This window comes from Miscanthus floridulus, chromosome 18 (genome assembly GCF_019320115.1).
Source record: "Miscanthus floridulus cultivar M001 chromosome 18, ASM1932011v1, whole genome shotgun sequence".
In the NCBI taxonomy this organism is placed as follows: domain Eukaryota; kingdom Viridiplantae; phylum Streptophyta; class Magnoliopsida; order Poales; family Poaceae; genus Miscanthus; species Miscanthus floridulus.
This window is the reverse complement of record NC_089597.1, coordinates 102,832,237-102,852,862: the sequence shown is the minus strand read 5'-3', so window position 1 is coordinate 102,852,862 and position 20,626 is coordinate 102,832,237. Positions and strand designations below refer to the sequence as shown.

At 45.5% G+C, this 20,626-nt stretch overlaps 3 protein-coding genes across 3 annotated transcripts; 1 reads left to right on the top strand and 2 right to left on the bottom strand.

The window, feature by feature from the left end:
* Positions 1 to 2,621: 2,621 nt before the first annotated feature.
* On the bottom strand, positions 2,622 to 3,533 carry LOC136524289 (uncharacterized). Its single transcript, XM_066517715.1, has one exon. The coding sequence runs from the start codon at positions 3,349 to 3,351 to the stop codon at positions 2,788 to 2,790; it is 564 nt and encodes a 187-aa protein (XP_066373812.1). The 5' UTR covers positions 3,352 to 3,533; the 3' UTR covers positions 2,622 to 2,787.
* A 258-nt stretch (positions 3,534 to 3,791) lies between these two features.
* LOC136522478 (uncharacterized) lies at positions 3,792 to 13,610 on the top strand. Its single transcript, XM_066516293.1, has 18 exons — positions 3,792 to 3,903; positions 5,300 to 5,362; positions 5,813 to 5,894; positions 6,189 to 6,339; positions 7,282 to 7,426; positions 7,753 to 8,119; positions 8,521 to 8,704; positions 9,308 to 9,409; positions 9,490 to 9,825; positions 10,156 to 10,239; positions 10,341 to 10,499; positions 10,715 to 10,798; positions 10,907 to 11,044; positions 11,282 to 11,394; positions 12,275 to 12,476; positions 12,575 to 12,650; positions 12,986 to 13,102; positions 13,246 to 13,610. The coding sequence occupies exons 2-16, from the start codon at positions 5,314 to 5,316 to the stop codon at positions 12,599 to 12,601; spliced, it is 2,223 nt and encodes a 740-aa protein (XP_066372390.1). The 5' UTR covers positions 3,792 to 3,903; positions 5,300 to 5,313; the 3' UTR covers positions 12,602 to 12,650; positions 12,986 to 13,102; positions 13,246 to 13,610.
* Positions 13,611 to 14,125: 515 nt separating this feature from the next.
* On the bottom strand, positions 14,126 to 17,071 carry LOC136519442 (expansin-A16). Its single transcript, XM_066512846.1, has 3 exons — positions 16,722 to 17,071; positions 15,316 to 15,637; positions 14,126 to 14,544 (listed from the first exon to the last, which is right to left on the bottom strand). The coding sequence occupies exons 1-3, from the start codon at positions 16,876 to 16,878 to the stop codon at positions 14,235 to 14,237; spliced, it is 789 nt and encodes a 262-aa protein (XP_066368943.1). The 5' UTR covers positions 16,879 to 17,071; the 3' UTR covers positions 14,126 to 14,234.
* Between the last annotated feature and the right edge of the window lie 3,555 nt (positions 17,072 to 20,626).

The following is a 20,626-nucleotide window of genomic DNA, read 5'->3' as shown; positions in this document are numbered from 1 at the left end:
CAGGTGAAGTCCAATTTACACTCTCCAATTTCCACCAAAGTCTGGATTTCAACTTCGAACTTCAAAACCGGATAACTTTGGGCCTCCAACTCTTGAAAAAATTCAACTTCCAACATTCTGAGCGGTTTCACGGGTGAACAGTAACTTTTGATATTTTCGGGAGGCGTCGAAATTTTATATTATTTTTTCGAGCATCTTAACTTCCTCAAATGAAAAAACTCAAAACTACAAAGTTGTAGATCTCATCGAGGTCTACAATTTACATATAAAAATTATCTTCATCCGACATCGTATTGAAGGGTTTTCTATTTTTTGAAATTTGAGTCGCGTGATGAGACTCAAATTTCAAAAAATAGAAAACCCTTCAATACGATGTCGGATGAAGATAATTTTTATATGTAAATTGTAGACCTCGATGAGATATACAACTTTGTAGTTTTGAGTTTTTCATTTGAGGACGTTAAGATGTTCGAAAAAATAATATAAAATTTCAGCACCATATTTTGTCGCGTGATGAGACTCAAATTTCAAAAAATAGAAAACCCTTCAATACGATGTCGGATGAAGATAATTTTTATATGTAAATTGTAGACCTCGATGAGATCTACAACTTTGTAGTTTTGAGTTTTTTCATTTGAGGACGTTAAAATGTTCGAAAAAATAATATAAAATTTCAGCACCATATTTTGTCGCGTGATGAGACTCAAATTTCAAAATATAGAAAACCCTTCAATACGATGTCGGATGAAGATAATTTTTATATGTAAATTGTAGACCTCGATGGGATCTACAACTTTGTAGTTTTGAGTTTTTTCATTTGAGGAAGTTAAGATGCTCGAAAAAATAATATAAAATTTCAGCACTATATTTTATCGCGTGATGAGACTCAAATTTCAAAAAATATAAAACCCTTCAATACGATGTCGGATGAAAATAATTTTTATATGTAAATTGTAGACCTCGATGAGATCTACAACTTTGTAGTTTTGAGTTTTTTTATTTGAGGACGTTAAAATGCTCAAAAAATAATATAAAATTTCGACGCCTCCCGAAAATATCAAAAGTTACTGTTTACCGCGAAACCGTCCAGAAGGTTGACAGTTGAACTTTTTCAAGAGTTGGAGGGCCAAAGTTATCCGATTTTGAAGTTCGAGGTTGAAATCCAGACTTTGGTAAAAATTGAAGGGTGTAAATTGGACTTTACCCTTTTTTTCCAACCATTGTGATTCACATTTACCACACACACAGCAAAAATGACTCAGCTTGGGTAACGTTCCTTCAGCAAGTCACAGCGTAACGTGCGGCCCTATATCCAACGTTGAAACACCATTCGATGGCTGCCAGCTTTCTCCCACGAGATACTTTAGTTTTCCTCCGTGAAAGCTAGGCGGGAGTGGCTGCTTGTTCGCGCGCGCTGCGCTGGTTTTCGGCGGGCTGTGTCGACCCGTGCCCACTGCTCGCCGTCGCCGACCCGAGAAGTCCTGCGCCGCCGCCCGTCGTCCAGAGGGGCCGAGCCGTCGAGCTGCATACAACGACGCAATGATAGGAGTTCAGTTTCAGGATGGCAACGGGGATATACCCGTCGGGTATCGCCGGAACGTTCTCTTCCCCGCTACGGAGAATTCATTCCGTCCCCATCTCCATTAACTGTCTCGTCTCGGGTATAGATTCTTGCACATCCCCATTCCCGTGGGGTATCGGTCAGGTAACAGATACCTGACGGGTACTGCATATCCGATAAACAAGGACACTTGGGATCGCAGCTTTGCAATCGGAGACGTTTCTTCTTCACCCGGGTATAAGTGTCGGAGTCTCGGAGATAACAAGGAGAAGGAGCGAGGTTGCGAGGAGGACGAGCAAATGTGGTAGAGAGACCAAACTAAGGAAGCGAGGGGCACGAGCGCTCGTGAGGCAGGCGTGCTTGTGCTGCTGGCGGAGATGGTGAGGAAAAATTGAACTAGGGTTCTTAGAACACACAAACTATATATATGATTGTTTAGATTTGGACCACAATTCCTATGTTGAGCTTCTTTGGGCCTAATACTCGTATGACAGCTCAAATAGTCGGGTTCCCCAACGGGTAACGGGGACGGGTAAACAGGGAACGTTCCCGTACCCGCTATACCCGTCGGGGATGGATTCTTGCCAATTTAGATGCCTGCGGGTAAAGATATGATCCCATCCCCATCCCCTAATGGATCAAATACCCGTCGGGTATCGGGCCGGTTGCCGTCTTTAGTTCAGTTCAGTTCAGTGTGTCCGATGATGCTCCCCAGCAAAATTCAGCTCTGACGAGGTTTGCTGCCAGTGTGGTTCGTAATCAGGGAGAATCAACTGAACACTCCTATGGGTTGGTCCTTTATCGTGATCCACTGAAGACAGTAGACAAACAATGAAATTCATGAACTGAATTTTGACAAATTGTCTACAAATGAAACGCTTTGCTCACGAAGCATGAAAACTAGGCACACTCATCTCTTTAACTGAAACGCGAAGCTGAGGATGAGCTTGTCTTGTCACTCCACTCTTCTGAAGAGAAAAATGCTAACTATGACTGGGTTTCCTATCAGCATCTTATTAGCAGTGAAACTTCCATGGCATCTTCAAATGCGAATGAACAATCTCACAGCAGAGAACCAAGGAATTGCACAACAAACCCCGATCTCAATCCAAAAAGAAACTGCCACATTCAGAAACCAATGCACACACCGCAAGGAAACAAAAAGAAAAAGAAAGGATCCTATTCACAGTTCAATCACAAGCCGCCGCCGAAATCAAGCGCGTCCATCAATGCACGACGCCCACCTGCGCGGCGGCGGCGGCGGCGACGTCGATGCTCCTCTGTCCCGGGAGCGCGAGCATGGCGGTGTGGTCGAGGAAGTCCTTGAGCCTGGCGACGGCCTCGACGACGGCGCGGAGCTCGTCGGCACGCGCGAACCCGCGCGCGCCGGCGGTGCGGACGGTGTAGACGTAGAAGGTGACGCAGCCCTTGCGGAACTTGAAGCGCGCCATCTCGGGGTTTCCCGGGGCCGCGCGGATGAGGCGGCGGCCGACGTCGCCGAGCGGGACGACGCCCGGCCAGGCGGCCTCCGCGGCGGCCTTCATGGCGGCGGACTCGAAGACGAACACGGCGGCCTTGGAGTTCTTAGTGCCCAGGCCCAGGGTGAGCGTGTGCCACGCGTGGTGCGCCAGGATGGCGAAGTTGGTCCGGATGTAGGCCGTCGTCCAGCGTCCCCGGCGTGGCCGCGGCGGCGCTTCTGGACTCTTCTTGGACGCCGCCCCGCCGAACCCGTCGTGGCTGCTCTTGGACTTCGACTTGGACTTGCTCTTGGACGACTTGGGCTCCACCATTGTCGACAGTAGCGGCGGCTGTGCTACTCGTGCTCTGTTGCGGAGGGACAGAGGGAGTGGTGGCTCGGAGTCGTTATGCAGCTCGACGGCTCGGCACCTCCGGACGACGGGCGGCGGCGAGCAGTGGGCACGGGTCGGCGCAGCCCGCCGAAAACCAGCGCAGCGCGCGCGAACGAGCAGCCACTCCCGCCTAGCTTTCACAGAGGAAAACTAAAATATGTTGGAGGAGAAAGCTGGCAGCCGTCGGATGGTGCTTTGGATACACGTTACGCTGTAACTTGCTGAAGGCTGAGTCCCAGCAAAAAGCCCGGAGTCCGATGGGGTGGTAGCCTCTCCCGTGGATTACCACCAATCCTGACGGCAAATCCGTCACGCTCCACAGTATATATCGTCGGGGCCAGCAACATCAACCGGCCGCTCCGCTTCCTCTTCCTCCGCTCTGCAGCGTGGGGCGTGGCCCTCCGAGGCCTCCGTCCCCCACTCCCCCTGATACGGAAGCACCCAACTCGCCTTCCTGTAAACCCACTCGCGCTTGCTCCGCCTTCGCCGCCGGTAATGCTCCCAGTCCTAGCCCCGATCCTGCTCTCCCAGTTTCGTCACTCTGAAGTGACCGCGCGACCGCGCCGTTGATTTCGGGCTCTTCTGTTTTGCGGCATCGGGGGCTCGTGGGTGGGGGTGACTTCCCGCGGCGCGCGGCGGTGTTCGGTTACTCTTCGTCTGCGATGTTTGGGCGTGGCCTGATTGCGGTGCCTGCTCGTTGTCCTGTTTGGGGTTGGGGTTTTGTGGCGTAGTGGTGGTGGGTTTTTTTTTGGGTGGGGGTTTGCTTTGGTGCTTTCCCTCGCCTCGACGTCACAGTACGTTGCTTGCGTAATGTTGGGTGCGTAATCGGTGATCATTTCCTCTCTTAACTAATTTGTTTTAGTGACTGCGAAAATCTGCATTTAAGTTTCGAAAATGGTTGCAGTTCTCGTGAGGGACTCCGCTTTGTGAGAGTTTGTATGTGTTAATTTCTCTTTGTTAGCTTGGTTTAGATTGTTTCTCGTGGATGCGTTTATTTTTAGTTGAATGCTGTGTTTGCTGGGATCTCGGATTCGGATGGAATCAAACAAGCGGCCAATATTTCCTTCCTTGGTCGTGATTTCGAGCGCTTGCCGCTTGGTGCTGATGTTGATGCATTATTGGTGGAATTGGTGCAATGTTGAAGGTGTATTAGGGGCACGTTTGGTGGTTCACGGCCTTTTGGCCTTATTTGTGGCCTTGGGTTTTGCATTGGGCGCCTACCTGGGTCGGGGTTGTACATTTAACTTGTGCATTACGAGTATGTGATTGTGATACTTTGGTGGGAATGCCAAAAGTTATTATTGGTTCTCTTCATATATGTTCCATTTTGATGTTACTTTGAAGCATTTGCCTGGACACGGGATTTGGCACTTAACTGTAAAAATGATTTGCTGACATTTGTGTCAGTTTTGTTTTTTTGTTTTGCAATTTCTGTGATGGAACTTCTATGGCTCCATTGGTTATGAAAAGGAAAATTCACCTAGTAGCCTGCTGACTCGGCTGGTCAGGTTTTGGCTGGTTTTGGATGATTTTGGATGGTTGAATAGTATTCTGTGAGAGAGAATAAGCTGAAACAAGCGGAAACGAGCCGAGACCCTACCAGCCGAACGCCCTGTTGATCTAGTAGGAAGAGTAATTATGCTATATCTTAATAATAGCTGTGGACCTCTTTATGTTTTACATGCCTCTTGGCTAGGAATGCATTATGTTTTGGCTTCATTTTCTTCTTCAACTTTGGATAGTTGATTGACTTTCAATGCAATTCGCAGGCTTGATTTCAGTTTAGTGTAGATGGAGGTTTATTACCTCAGTTTTTTTTATTGGAGGTGCATTACCTTGTCTTCGAATATAACCAATTGTCACTCCAATGCTCATGCTGTTCTAGCAGGTGAAGTAAAAAAGATGGGAAGTGAGACATTTGATTTGAATGAGCAACCACATGAAAATCAAGGTACGAGAATCATTGATAATTGTCAGTTTGTTACATTGTTATAATTAAATAACATATTTTTTGTATATTGGGTTTTCCATAACAAATTCTGATGACATTTCTGCAAATCCTTGTACTGCTCAAAATTACATATTGCACCCTTCTGTATGAACTGTACTGTAACTTTAGTTTTCATAATTTACCACATTTACTTTGTGCATATTATCAGTTGTAAGTTGTAGCCATGTACATTGAATTGCTCATGGACGGAATGTGGCTTGAACTTTGGGATGGGTCTAAATTCTCTTATGAAGTATGAACATGTATTGTCCATCAAACTTCATTCACAATCTGTGATTTTTCTTAAACTTGAACTTTGCTTCCCCTTTGTGGCTTGTTGTCCAACTATATTTATATAATAGAATAAATTTATCCAAGATTTGGCCTGAAGAACACTGTTTTTTATGGTAGGTGGCAACCTGAATTATGTGCTGTTGCAAAGGGATTGTAAGAACATATGCTGCACCAAAGTTTGTGATCTTCCCATAGAAGTGTAAGTTGACATTTTTTCTGACAAATTAATTACATTAAGTACTTTGTATACTTTACCAAACTGTTGGTGAAAACATGGGATGGTTCATTTTTATGTAGCGGATTATTGCACATCAACACCACTTAAGTTAACTTGGACACATGGTCTTTTCACCGGTTCAGTGCAATGTGCAACACTGTTGTCCCTATGGTCAACACTAACTCCGAACCATTATATTTGTTCTAATCACGCCTATATGATTATTTTGCTTGCAACAGTGCTCTACAACATCACAATTATTCTTTCCTTTTGCAGGCCGACCATTTGGCCAATTATTTCATTTGTGCCAACTAAAGCATACCAAAAGAGTGATTTACCAAAATTTTTGCTGCTTCCTGATCCCGAAGACGGTCGTCAGAAATCTGAATGGGGAAAGTTCATGCGCTTCCTTTCGGATAATAAAAGGGTAAACAATTTTCTACATAAAGAATAAATATACTAAACAAGAAGGCTACCTTTCAGTCTCTTTAATTGTTCTCTGAAAGAATTAGGGTCAGGATTAGGGACCAACCAACTTACCATCCTGGAGTTCTCACTTTGGATGCTATGAGTAGCTAAAGTTGTTACAAAAAGTGTATGACATGGACATCTAAGATTTAAGAAGAATAAGAGAGTTCAGTGTTGGTAGATATGATGTTCAAACAAGGTATTTGGGAGGGCATTGGATCAAGCCAGGTTCTGGAAGGCTAAAGAGGACCGTGTATAGAATCCCATAGCAAAGTACATTTCCTGGCAATGAATGGATTTCACACTAGGGGTCTTGGTATTTATAGCTGAGGACTCTTAACTTTCCGTGTATCTTTACAGTCTTGCCTCCGGTATGGAACTTACCGAGGGCATAATACTCTGGATATGCAGGGGTATCCCTGACCTTTGTACAACCTATCTCTTTGCGGCACCCCTGTAGTGTGTTCCTACGTCAGGTGAGGGATCCCCTGTAGTCCTGTACGCCACATCATCTGCTGATGTGGCCTCCTGTCTTCTCAAGGAGGCTTCGGGAACCATCCTCCCTGAATCAGTACATCTTCCATCCTTGATCTGCCAGTAAACTTCCAGATGCTTCTGGAAGTATACCTCCAGAAGGCCTTGTTTTGGCCGTCCGGCTCATGGGTTCCCTGGGAGCAGGTCATCTGGCCACCCTGTGGACTGGATTCTGTATCATGGGCTACCTCTTTCTGTCAACTGCAACGTTGCAGATATGGTTGGTGCCGATCTGTTCCCCAGCAGGTGGTGAGGGAGAGGGGCCTGATGTGCTGTATGAAAATTATCTAAAATACTTTAGGCAGGTTTTATGTGCTGTATTTTGTTGTCACACAATCTAGTAAATCTGTTTTTTCTGCTTGTGAAGGTTGCTATTGCTAGATGTGGGTCCTCAACCTTCCACATACTTGCTCCTGAACCTGATGAATGCTCAAATTTTCCGCATGCGGTGCTCTTGTATGAGTGTGGACAAAATGGCCCTGGAGATTGCAAACAGATGGCAAGAACATCTGGTGAGGGTTCTGCAGTGCTGCCTCCTGAGAGAAACTCTTTTTGCTAAGATAATTCAGTAGCCCTACATGAGTACATTTTGTCATCTCAATTTCATCATTGACAGTTTGTTTTAAGTGGGTGATGTCATGTCATTTCCTAAATGTTGCTCTGTTGAGCTCTCTTCTGTTTAATTCCTCATTTGGATCATTACTTTTTCATTGTGTTGGGTCATACATTGTTGAAGTCGATGATACGCAACATACTATACCATATTTCCTTTGAACTTTGGGTGATAAAAATTGATTTTGCTAATTGATCATTCTTTTCTAAACTGTCATGACACCAGGGAAACATGTGAATGGTCCTGTGATGAATGCTTCAAAGAGGCCTTTCAAGAGTGACTTTCAATATGGCTCAAGAAACTCTAAGCCACCATACTTTAAAGAGGAGGTCTGTGATAGTTTACCGAAGCCCAAGGAGATGGAAACTTCACCTAAGCATCATGATCCAATTGTCACATCCTCTCCATGTGAATCTGTTGAAGACCCTAGAGTTTTGAATCCGGTGGTAAACAAGAGAACGGCTTGTCCTACCAAAAATTTCATCGTTGCAGACCCTAGTTATCTGCGAACACTTAGTCAGACACATGCTAGCTGGATATTTGGAGCAATAGCTGAGCTCATTGATAATTCCAGAGATGCTGGTGCATCCAGGTATGCTCATATCTTCAGGATTCTGTAATACGAATATATTGTTTTTTTTTAATTTTGCAATCAGTTTAGGTCCTGTTTGAAATCTGCGTAGTGTGTTGTGCTGTATTATGAAACTAGTTAAGAAAATGTTTACCTTTCTAAAAATTAAAATATTCTCATGTGACTCTAAGAAAGGTTCTCAGTTTGTTTATATTTCAAAGAAAAGGAATATGTTCTTAACAGAAAAATCAAACTGTAGATCATAGATTAAAAAATCACCATAGTGTCAACATGTTCTATTTGTAGTTTTCAGAATCCTGTTGCAAGATGTTTTATTAGCATAGTTTATTTACTGTTTTCAGTTATTCCTATTTGACTGTGCTAATTACTTGTTTCTTATTTATTGTTGTTTATCATGGAAGGTTGAGTATTTCCATCGAACATTTGTTTTCAAAGAAAGCACAAAAGAAAATTCCTGTCTTATCTGTAATTGATGATGGACATGGAATGACTTATCCTGACATGATGAGAATGATATCTTTTGGCCATAAACGACCAAATGAACATCGTGAGGATCAGATTGGGAGATTTGGAATCGGATTTAAGGTAGAGATCTCTCTGTTGAAGATGGCTTCATCTTCTGTTTCATTGTTTCTATCTACTCAAAGGCACAGTTTTAGATTGGACTCTCGTTCTATCCTCATTATTGACGTGGTCTATGCTTTATCTCACCTAAACCCTTCAAATCCTAGTGATGAACACAATATGTTCTATTATTTTGGCGCGACTGAAACAGTTTTATCTGAAGGCTCTTATTTGTGTGACGCTGAGAATTTGTTTGTATGTTATTCAACAGTCTCAGATGATATGTTCATTCTACTATGTCAACGATAGAGATCTACATTCATCATTTCTGTTAGCTAGTTTTTTTTTCCTGCCTGGTGCTATCCTTCAAGTTGATATACACTATCATTTCTGCCCTAAAAACTCGCATGAATGAAAATGTCTATTGTTTAAATACGCTAATATAAGACCTGATGAATATTAACATTATCAGTTCAGAGTTCCTGTTCATGATTCATAGCTGTCCTAGCGCTGCAAACAGTACTTCAATCATGCCTGCAGTTTTGCTGATACATACAGATTCATATTGTATGAAGATTGATGTTGTTACTAACTTTGTTACTATTTTCTGTGCGGTACATGTAGACTGGCGCTATGAAACTTGGAAAAGATGCAATTGTTCTCACACAAACTAAATCCTCCAGATCAGTGGCCTTTCTTTCTCAGTCTTTTAATGAAGAAAAGGATGTATGTATTGTTCTTATTGCTCCCCCATCCCCCCTGCCTCCCTCGTAGTGTATTGCATTAAATTGGATAATTCACTGCAGAACCTTGAGATCCCTGTGGTGGCATATCGAAAGGAAGGGCAATACATGGAAGTTGATTTGAGTGTCCAGTCTGATGCTACTGCAGAATATAACTTGAGTGCTATTAAGAATTTTTCTTCGTTCAACGAGTATTTCATTGGAGAAAAGTTAGGCCTATTTGGTGAAGATCGTACTGGGACACAAATTTACATATGGAATTTAGACAGATGGGGTACTGAATGCACTTTGGAGTGGAATTCTGGTAAGTCTTCAGAAAATCCTGTGCACCCTGGTCGTGGAGACATATTAATCCGTTCAAGAAGAGTCAGATCACGTCCAGGACAAACAAGTAACAAGGTATGCTCTGTAACTCTTCATCAATTTACTTTGATCTCTGAGGCAAGAGACAACCATACTAAACATGACTTCTAGGGATGTATTTTGAATTTTACCTTGTAGGATCCAGAAGTTCATTGTAGCTTTCTGATGGGATACTGTAGCTTTCATGTTTTTATATATACTGCTTGTTGTAGTTTGATGATGATGCATGCCACTCACACATTGATATTCTAAACGTTGTGCATGGTTGACTTGGAACCTAACCACATTCTTTGTCCATGTCATGGTTTGCAATGGTTCTTAATATTCTGTGCATTGAATCACTTCTTTTATGGATCGTATTCTTAGGTGCTGTTGGACTATTCTCTTCAGTCCTATCTGGAAGTTATGTTCTTGAATCCTCGTATGGAGATATCTGTCCAAGGGTCTTTGGTAAATATTCTTTTCTTGAGCACTCTTTATTACTCCTGTGTCATTTCTTTCTATGTTATAGTTGCCTGTTTTCATTTGCTGTTGTTTTTTTTACTTGGCAGGTCAAAAGCCGCCCATTGGCGAAGACCCTTAACAAGACTTCTGTTGTGTCTGGTGAAATTATGGGAAGGACTATTCTATTGACTCTGGGAAGGAGCAAAGTAGAATGGGACAGAACAAACTGTGGAATCTTCTTATATTGGCATGGTCGTTTGATAGAGGTGAGGTTAGCTGTTCTGGCATAAATAGTTAATCTGCCTTCTAGACTATAGTCAAGACTCGAGAGTGAATTGTGGCTCCATTTATGTTGAAAATGGAAATAGACATGTTAGATGTAACATCTAGCTGCAGGAATTACATTGAAATTTCCATGTCCAAGTTCATAGCTGTAAATGTTTGCTTTGTTGTACTTGTGATTATGTGTTTCACTTTTCAGTCTTACAAGCGGGTTGGAGGCCAAAAGCATAGTACGGACATGGGGCGTGGAGTAATAGGAGTTGCAGATATCACAAATCTCATTGTATGCTTACACCATGACTATACTATTTTTTGTTTTTCGTTCAGAGCAAGAAATTCAGTTCTCCTTTAGCCTCATATCCATGGAATTAACTTCTCTGTTCTTTTGCAGGATGATGAAGATGGTAATTCATGGATTCTGAACAATAAACAGGGATTTCAAGATTGTGAAATGTATGCTAAACTGGAGGAGTGGCTTGGTAGGAAAGTGGATGAATACTGGGATACGAAATTTGACAGTCTCGAGCTGGTATGGATTATGATTTTGTTTATTCTGGAATAAATTAACGTGCCTTACTGCTCATGCATATGGGGCCATGAGGTGCTAAATGTTCATACTAATATCTTAAACATAGTGGGATGGGGGTGGGAGGATTGAGAGTTTCTTTCCAATCTTTGTTTATAGTTGTGTCATCAGAAGCTCAATGTCTATATTATATATGGATGGAGTTCTCATTGTAGATTCTTTCATAATTGTTTCATCCAGAGAAAAGGGGATGAGCTCCACAAGCCTGATTCTGACTGGGTTCAGTGCTGCAGCTGTCGTAAATGGAGAATGTTGAATGCAGGCTTTAATGTAGACAATCTTCCTGAGGAATGGTTTGTATCAGGCAGTCATGAAGGATTTTCATACATGATGAAGTCATGATTTTAATATTGTGCCCTTCTTACTCATAAGCTGTAATGACACAATTGATTGGTTTACATGGTAACACTAGAGCACTTCTTTTAGTTAGCGTTAATCTTTCTTTCACATATTAATAATCAGGTGATTATGAAGTAGTAATTTTACCATTGAGCACTTAGCTACCGTTACACCACACTGAATAATTAGTGATTTGACATGGTGACCACACTATATCTGTTATGTGGCTGCTAGGATTGAGAGGGAGAGAGTTGAGGGAGTTGCGGCGAACCGCCGTGCTACAGTAGCCGCGGGTACTGTTCACACCCCACCTGGATTGTGGCAGCTGGGGCTGCGAGGGAGAGAGGGCCGGCCAGGGGCCTTGCCCACGGCCGAGCAAGAGGGAAGGGATTTCCTTCTTTGCTTGATTAGATTGATACATCTCCTCTCTTTATATAGAGAGGTTTACTTACTCCCAAGCAATGCTTACTTGACCCCTAAGCAAGCGACCCTTATCTCTAATTAACCTAACACTAATGGGCTATACAGCCAGTCCAGGCCCAATAGGCCCCCTGACGTACTCTAACAATATCACTTCTTTATTAATGATGATCATCTTGCTGCCTTCTCACCTTAGTGGATAAACATTTAGTTGTTCATGCATCAGTTTTAGTACTCATCGTCTGAATAATTGGATCTCAATTCATTATCCGTTCGAAACTATTTGTAGATACTTACATGTAACATCGCAGTTGTGTGGTTTATACAATGGGAGTTTATGATTTTGGTTCACTAAAGTTTATACATGGGCATTAGTTTTTGATAGTTTTTAAGCCCTGACGTTCTGAATTTCAGGTTCTGCTACATGCCACCATTCAATGGCAAATGTGAGATTCCTGAACAACAAATGGGACGAGGCGTCATCGTGATAGGTGAGAAGAGATCTGGACATGATGAACAAAATAAGGCTGCCCTGCAAGGAGGTACACCAAAGAAGGAAATGAGCCCTCAGAACCTCGAGATTCAGATGATTACTCAAGATGAAAAAGATGCGAAGGTACCTAGTAACCCTAAATCATATAATACACTTCCTCTGCTCAAGATCAAAGCCATGGAGATAAATAGCTGTTCACATTCTGTACTCATAATGTACAGGGTATGCCAGAGGTTGTCAACAAGTGAAAGAAACCTTCAAGTGGCACCCCATCAAAGCCCAATAACAGCAGCGATGGTAGGACCATCATTCCAGCTGAGATTCCCAAATTTTTGTCAATTGTTTGTCTTGCATGAACTAAGGCCCCGTTTAGTTCCGAAAATTTTTGGCTTTTGGCTTTTGGCTACTGTAGCACTTTCGTTTTTATTTGGCAAAAATTGTCCAATTATGGACTATTTAGGCTTAAAAGATTCGTCTCACGATTTCTCGGCTAACTGTGTAATTAGTTTTTTTTTTCGTCTACATTTAGTACTCCATGCATGTGCCGCAAGATTTGATGTGACGGGGAATCTTGAAAATTTTTGGTTTTTGGCTTGGAACTAAACGGGGCCTAAAAAAAAATCCCTTTTCAGATGATCTTGAAGGTGTGTCCTCACAAACTGAAGATGACGTCCCTCTTCTTAAGTTAAAGAGGCTAAGAAGGGGGCCTGCAAAGACTTCCAAATATTGACAGAAAGTGAAACTACACGGTAACCATTCTGTGCCTTTCCTTTTCTCTTGTTAGGCCCTAAAACTTACATGCCAGTAATGATCACTCTGCTTCATTTCTCTTTAGTTTCTCTTCTTGTGTCTTGCTAGATCCTTAGACTTAATGCATCTGTTCTTTTCCCAGCTGGTGTAATGCTTCGTTTGGATTTTTGGACGGACTTTGGACTTCGAGACGTTCGTTTAGCACACTGGCAGCTATAATAATTCTCTTGCTTTTGTGCAGTAGAATTTTGAAACGTGCGTGTTTGTAAATAGAATTCTGCTGTTGGATTAGGCGTCTGTTTGTAAGCAGGTGTTTCTCGCATTCGAATGTTGCAGCTTAGGCCCTATTTGGATCCATTAACTACTATTTGGATCCATTAACTACTAATAGTTAGCTAGCTAATAGACCATAACTAATATTAGCTAGTTTTGTTCAACTAATGAAATAGATGTTAGAGCATCTCCAATAGTTCTCAAAAAACCAATTGAGAAATCAAGAGTTTTTCAAGTGGCTAAAAAGAAGTTGGGAGTATATCGACAGTTTCCAAAATTCTGTTCAAACAGACAATTTTGCATTAGGAATCCTGCACTATTTTCAAATCACCATAACTTTTTGTATAAGATGCTAGACGGACAACGCATCATGTTGCTGGATTTGCGACAGATGTATATGGTTTGGAATGAAAATTGAACCACCCAGAATTGTTGACTTACATAAATCATTAATATGGGTAACTTAGTTTTCATGGAGAGATAGACTATAATAATAATTAATGTTAGTGGATGAAATAACTCATTGATGTCAGTTAAGTGCCCGCTAGTGATGATATAGTTTAGTGAATAGTTTGTAGGAACACATAGCTATTATAATTGTATGCTCGTGGGGTGTTTTTTTTTTCTTAGGGCATATAGATAGATTAATGCCGTAATTGTGTTTGAGTTGTCATTTTCTGTGTTTTACAATGCTGGGCTCCTCCAGTGCTTGTTATACGGTGAGATGTCGTAATGCACATATTTGGACTGTCACTTTCTTCTTATATAACAAAAAGCCTCAAATGAACCCAGCAAGAACCCACCTGTATAATTCTACTTTGCATTCACCACCGTCCACGGAGACTGGTTTTTCGGCGTCTACTCGGCGAGCTGCTTGCCCTCAAACGTCTGCGCGAACATCCAGTCCGCCGGCGCTACGCTGTAGGCGGTGGCCGTCCTGCCCCTCCCGCCGGTGACCTCGAACGACAGCGGCTGGCCGCGGAGGTCGGCGTCGCACTGCCAGTTCTGGCCCCAGTTCCGCCCCATCGGGATCCACCCCGTCCTCGACCCCTTCACCTTCACGGCCGCCACCTCGCCGTCCGCCGCCACGTTGGTGATCAGCACCTGCAGGAAGTGGGCGCTGCCGGTGATGGTGAACCGCATGCCGCCCGCCCTGTCGCAGCTCACCCTGCACCATCACCACCACCATATCGCCAAAAAGTTCAGCTGCATCATATCCCGGAATAAAAAAGAAATAGAAAAGCTCCATTTGTTGATGGTGGTGATCATAGTGGGATGGCCTCTTCTGAAAGAGACGATCAGGTGTTCTTTTTTTTTCAGACAGAAAAGGTGATCAGTAGGCGCAAATGGCAGGATAACTTAATTTGGTGTTATGCCATAATAAACTCATATAAAGGATACTTGCTGTGCACTCTTGCAGTAGTTGGAACACACTCATAGCACTTGTCTGGAAACGGGCAAGTGCTCATAATTAAACACGCAAGTCAGATTTGAAAACAAAAAGGAGGACCACTGACTGAAAGCCGATGTTTTCTTTTCTCTGTGCTTTCGAGAGCCTGATGCTTCCTACACCCAATAGTTAGCATTCCAAAGTGGCTTCAGACATTCATCCGATATTCTACGATCCAATTCTAATCATCCAACATCATTCTGGGCTTTCGCAAAAGGCAGTGCAGTGTCAGGCTTCAAAAATACACTGAATGCACAGCTCAAGAATGATAGCGCGCCATGTGCCCATGGCTTTGCATATTCATTCATGGTCAGCCAAGTTGGAGTATGATAAAATTTGTTTGTTTTCACATATAAAGTATTGCTAACCCGATTCCAATGCGCAGTTGCTCTGCGTGTTCTTTGAAACAAATTTTGTAAGCCTTGAAAAACGAAAAACAAAAACATCGAGCAGTTCAAGGCGTGAGGCATGTAACGTAGCGCAACCTACCTTCGGAACTGCACGGGCACGATGTCGGCCTTGGCCTTGGCGACGCGGAGGAAGGCGGCCTCGGACAGCTCGAGGTGCTCCCGTGGGAAGTTGCACCAGCCGCCGGCCTCGTCGGCGAGGCCCATGTTGGCGGGGCAGAAGTCCGTCGCCGTCACCACCACCGTGGGGCTACCCCGGAGGCACCACTGGATGTGGTTCACGCACCGGAGCTCGTAGCAGCCGCCGCAGGCGCTGCCGCGCCCGAACAGCGCCGCGCTCAGCCCCGTCGTGTAGCGGCCGTACCTGAAGATGTCTAGGTCGCCGTACCCGCAGGCGCCACCACCTGCAGGAACCAACCATTGCATCAGGCACAGCAACAAGCAGTGTGTGTGTTTCCTTTTCCTAATACTGTAATAACTAGTGCAGCAATGACAGAAAACATGGAGCTATGCACAGATAGAAATTCTTGAATCCATGAATTTAGAACTTTAGCGCTAGTTTAGATTTTTCTCAAATTTACGAGAATTGAACAGGTCCAAACGAAATTGCAGTGAAATTTACTACATTAGAAATATCCTGGACTGTAACTTTTAGGAGCTGATGAAGTACACTCGCAATGAATGAAGTGTCTGTCAATACGTTGGTTCTAACTTTGTATACAGTGGTGTCATAGAAAATTACTGTATGCAAACCTCAGCTCCATGAGTTTCTAAACAGGGTAACTGTAGAAAACCTCACACTGTAGTGGTACTGGTAGTAGTACTAGCTGGCCTCTCATAATTTGTCAATGCACCCATTCAATGTGCGTCAACTACAACTTTCTCAAAAGGCAAAGGTCACAAAACTTGAAAGCCCATTAGCGCCGAAAATGTACTCCATAACTTGTCCTAAAAAAATAAAAGGGGTACTCCATAGCCCCTTTTCTTTTGGCCGTTAAAAGATAGCAATAGCATTAGTGCACTACCATCAACCCTCCTCAAAAAACTGGGTTTTTTTTTTCTGCAGCACCTTTGACAAATCAAGATAGTGCTTCTATCATGTACAAAAAAAAAATCATCTTGGAATGTTCAGTTCCAAGAATCACTCAATGTGAAGCCAGGAAGGAAAAGGGGAAGAAGTTCCGTTGGACATTGGTGAATCTCCCCTCGCGTGTGTGTGTTTTTGGCGACATTGCAGTAAGCAGCGACGCCCGGATCTGTACAACACCGCACTATATTCTCGCCCATGGAATAGAATCGTGTCTTCAGACGACATTCGCATTGGCTACCTTTCATCCACCAAAAATGCAGAAAGGCCGGCCGGCAGGGGCCGGGGAAGAAGAGGAGGGAAAGAAAACCGACTCTGACGACAGAGCATCGCTGATGCTCCTCCTGATTGTATTTGTGCTACGACTGCGAGGCTGAAACAAACGCAGGCACATCACATACCGTCGTTGAGAGGGTGCGACTGGAACTCCTTGACGTAGGTGGCGGTGCCGAGCCTCCAGTCCTCGTAGCCGCCATTGCCGAGCCTCACGCCGCCGCCGAAGCTGGCCGCAGAGAGCAGCAGCAGCAGCAGCAAGAACAGCGGCAGGGAGCTCACCATGCCGTCCGCCCGTCCGCCCGCCCGCTGTTGATCAACCAGCGGCAGGGAGTTCTCCTATCCTAGTCGAGCAAGAACAGCAGCAAGAACAGCGGCAAGGAGCCTTTCTTGGTGCTGTTCTTGGACTGTCTGAACTGAAATGTACAGTGTGTTTGCTTGGCCGGTGGTGGTGGGATGGAGGGAGCAGAGGGGAGGAGACCGCCAGACCGGAATGGGGGAGTCAAAGGTGACGGAGCGGGGCAGAGAGGGGAGGACCGGCGGGTTGTGTAGAAGAGAAGGCGAGGCTGCTTTTGCCCGCATCCTTTCTGCACTGGCTTTATTGGGATTTGCGGCAGTGGGGGCAGAGGCCGCAGTGGCGGTAGCAGCCAGTAGCCGCCGCGGAGGCTGCCCTTCTGAGGACCTGGCTGGCCCAAGACGGGGCAGAGCCGCAGAGGACTCGACAGAATGTCTTTTGCACTGCCGCCCTCCCAAACATGCCATTTACCAAAGCCGGCACCTCTGAAACAACTGATGCAAACCCAAGCGAACAGGGCGCCAGTTGATCAAATCGAGATTGCAATAGCTCACACCGATTGCAGTCATTAACTCATTATTATGCCTGTGATTTTCACTTGTGTTTCAGTGGTATTTTCGCTTGTGTTTCAGTGGCTGTGTCGTGTACAGCCTGCAGAAGCAAAGATTGAGAGAGGATGAGAGGTTGGGGGGCCGGGCAAGGGCTTTTATTAGGTTTGAGTGTCCTTGATCTTGGGAGTGATTGCTGACCTCGTGCCAGTGCCAGCCTACGGACTGGCCTCTTAAAATTGGGCATCAGGGACGTGAGCCAGATACTGCGACGAGATACGCCTGATCCGAGCGCGATCTACGCCTGATCCGAGCGCGATCTACGCCTGATCCGAGCGCGATAGCCTAGCAAGGGGCATACCCTGCCTCACATTAGTCGCATGGTCCCGGACAGCCGGCACGTACTGGCGGAGGGATGACCTGTTTTGTTCGAAGCAAAACAAGCAGCTACACCGTACACCCAAGAGGCCAAGACCAGCAAAGACCAACTAGAATATACATGGCCAACCGGGCCGCACGGCACGGCAGGCATGGCACGCTTAGGCATGGCAGCTAGCCGTGCCGTGCCTTTTAGTGTCGCCGTGTCACCCTCTTGGTCCAGGTACGGCACTATGGTTTTCGAGTCGTGCCATGCTATGTCGCGGGGCACGACGGCCCACGGTGCCCGTGCCGGCCCTGGCTTGACACCGCGCCCAGCCGCCGCCGTCGCTGCTCTCGGCCGCCGCCGTCGTCGCATCGACTCCATGCGCCGTTGCAGATCTCACGCCTAGGCTCGGCATAGATGTAGATCCGGCGCGGACACGCCCCTGGCCGAGCGCCGTCGCCGCAGGGACGTGCCCCCGGTCGAGCGTTGTCATCGTGTTGCCACGCCGTGGTTGCCGTGGTCGCCGCGCCGCTCTCCAGCTCCCCCGCGCCGAGGTCATTGTGACACCGTGGGATAGGAGGAGGAGGCACCGTGGGCAGCAGTGGTGGAGAGTCTAGGCACAGGACAGAGGAATCGGACATGGGGAGGAGGCTGCGAGGAGGAGGACGAGAGGAAATTGGGGAGGAGGCCGTGGGGACTGGGGAGTACAGGGAAATTAGGAGTTAGGGTTTGGGGAGGTGATTATATACTCCAATCCAACGACTGAAAATTCCTGAAATCATCCAATGGCTACAAACTATCGGGCCACATCGTGCCGGCACTACGGGCCGAACCTACGTCCTAGGCACGGCACTACCACCGGGCTGTGCCAGGCACGGACACGGTGGGAGCCGAGCCGAACTGTCCCTGGGCCGTGCTTCTTCATGCAGTGCCTGGGTCGGCCCATAGTGCCCGTGCCAGATGGCCAAATATAAACTAGAATAAGGCCCTGTTTAGTTTGCCCATCCTAAACTTTAGTTATCTAAACCAACAACTAAACTTTAGTCACTGGTCGTTTGGTTTGGGTGATTAAAATAGGTCTTTTAGTCCCTTTTTAATCAGGGTATTTGGCTCCAAAGTGACTAAAATACGAGGTTTAGTCCCAAATAGTCACAATTTGGTGATTAGTTGGCTAAAACCCATTTAGTCCCATTTAGTCATAGTGTTTTGGCGAAAAAATGACTAAATAGGACTAGATTTAGCTGACTAAACTTTAGAAGTGGCAAACCAAATAGGACCTAAGAACATCTCCAGCGAACACTGTAAAATTTCACCCACCGTATCTTAGGTATCCTATTTCATAATTTTTTCTCTTCATATTTCAGCACACTCCAGCAGACTAGTTAAACCTCACTGTCCATATCCTCTTGATCTATATTTTATTTGCATATAAATTTGAATGTATTGGTACATTTTCCCTTGATTTTTTGAGAAGTATAAATCGTGCTCTTAAGTTCAAATAGCTCAGAAAAACAGTCAAATTTGAGGCCTGTTCGTTTGATCTTGAGATAGGATTGGGGTGTTGGGTGGGTGGGTGTGTGTGGGGGTTGGGGGGGGGGGGGTTGGGGGTGTGTTTGGTGGGGGGCGAGGTGTAGAGGGAGATTTTGACCTGTATGAGATTCAATTCATCTTATGCCTGTTCGGTTGTTCTCAAAATCAAACGGATTGGAGGGGATTGAGGAGGATATGGACTTGTAGGGGATTTAATCCCGACCAATCCCTTATAATTCCCTTAGTTTAGGGATCAAACAAACAAGGCCTCAATCTCCTCCACCCCCGGCCCCTTGATTTCGGGACCAAACAAATAAATCCTAAGGGCTCGTTCGGTTTGGGCAAAATAACACCAGGAATCAATTCGGCTAATGAAAACTTATATAAATTGACTAACGATTCTGGCCGGGAATATTCTGTAGGAAACAAACGGGGCCTAAGGGATTTTTAGTAAAATGCAATACAACTCATTAGGTGCCATGCAAATACTTGGATGAAATCTGGCGAAAATAATCAAAATATGACCCGCGACTCATACAATGTTTTTTTAGTTAAATACACTGGCGGCCCTTAAACTTTTAGGTCCACGAACTCTCAAACTCGAAATCTAGCTCCCTGAATTTGTTAAGTCGTGCATCGCAGGTCCATGCCCCTTCGTGTAGCTGCTGACTAGGATAAATTTTATAAAAAAACACCTCCCTCTTCTTCCCCTTCTACGAGGCCACAGACCCGATCACGCCGCCGGCCTCCAGGCCCCTGCTCCTCTGGCTACAGGGCGGGCCCAGCTGCTCTGCCCTCCTGGGCAACTTCTTCAAGCTCGGCTCCTGAACCCTGATGGCGTCTCCCTCTCGCGCAACTCCTTCGCGTGGAGCTACGCGGGCAAGTACATCCCCGCGGCGGGGGCGTACATCCTGGATGCGAACACAGCGCTGCTGGAGGCACGGCGCATGAACCTGGGACGCTCCAGCACCGGCGCCACGTCCACGTCGTCGGGCTCCACCATTGCTCCGGTGGTCGGCTCCACCACTCCTCCACGCGCAAGCAGAAGCACCAGCAGCTCAACTTGGAGGTGCTTAGGCCACCAGAGATGTGCCGAAGCAGCTCGGCCGAGGCGCTCCACGAGTGACGTCGCGAGCGCATGCGACAGAGGGAGCAACATCCTCGGCACTCGCCTCATGCAGTCGCACGGATCAGAGCAGGCGGCGACGATGCCGACGGAGGGAGCGGCGAGCGCCTGGTGCTGCGCATGCACCGCCACGACCGCCCCGCGTGCTGTGGTCTTACCTGCAACACGTG

What these genes read in the sequence shown, in the direction of transcription:
- LOC136524289 (XM_066517715.1), bottom strand. Translation starts at nt 3,351, where the DNA reads ATGGTGGAGCCCAAGTCGTCCAAGAGCAAGTCCAAGTCGAAGTCCAAG.
- LOC136522478 (XM_066516293.1), top strand. Translation starts at nt 5,314, where the DNA reads ATGGGAAGTGAGACATTTGATTTGAATGAGCAACCACATGAAAATCAA. An exon ending in TCCTTTCGGATAATAAAAGG is followed by an intron (nt 6,340 to 7,281) that starts GTAAACAATTTT and finishes CTGCTTGTGAAG; the next exon opens with GTTGCTATTGCTAGATGTGG. An exon ending in GACAATCTTCCTGAGGAATG is followed by an intron (nt 11,395 to 12,274) that starts GTTTGTATCAGG and finishes TCTGAATTTCAG; the next exon opens with GTTCTGCTACATGCCACCAT.
- LOC136519442 (XM_066512846.1), bottom strand. Translation starts at nt 16,878, where the DNA reads ATGGTGAGCTCCCTGCCGCTGTTCTTGCTGCTGCTGCTGCTGCTCTCT. An exon ending in GTCGCACCCTCTCAACGACG is followed by an intron (nt 15,638 to 16,721) that starts GTATGTGATGTG and finishes TGGTTCCTGCAG; the next exon opens with GTGGTGGCGCCTGCGGGTAC. An exon ending in GTGCCCGTGCAGTTCCGAAG is followed by an intron (nt 14,545 to 15,315) that starts GTAGGTTGCGCT and finishes GTGATGGTGCAG; the next exon opens with GGTGAGCTGCGACAGGGCGG.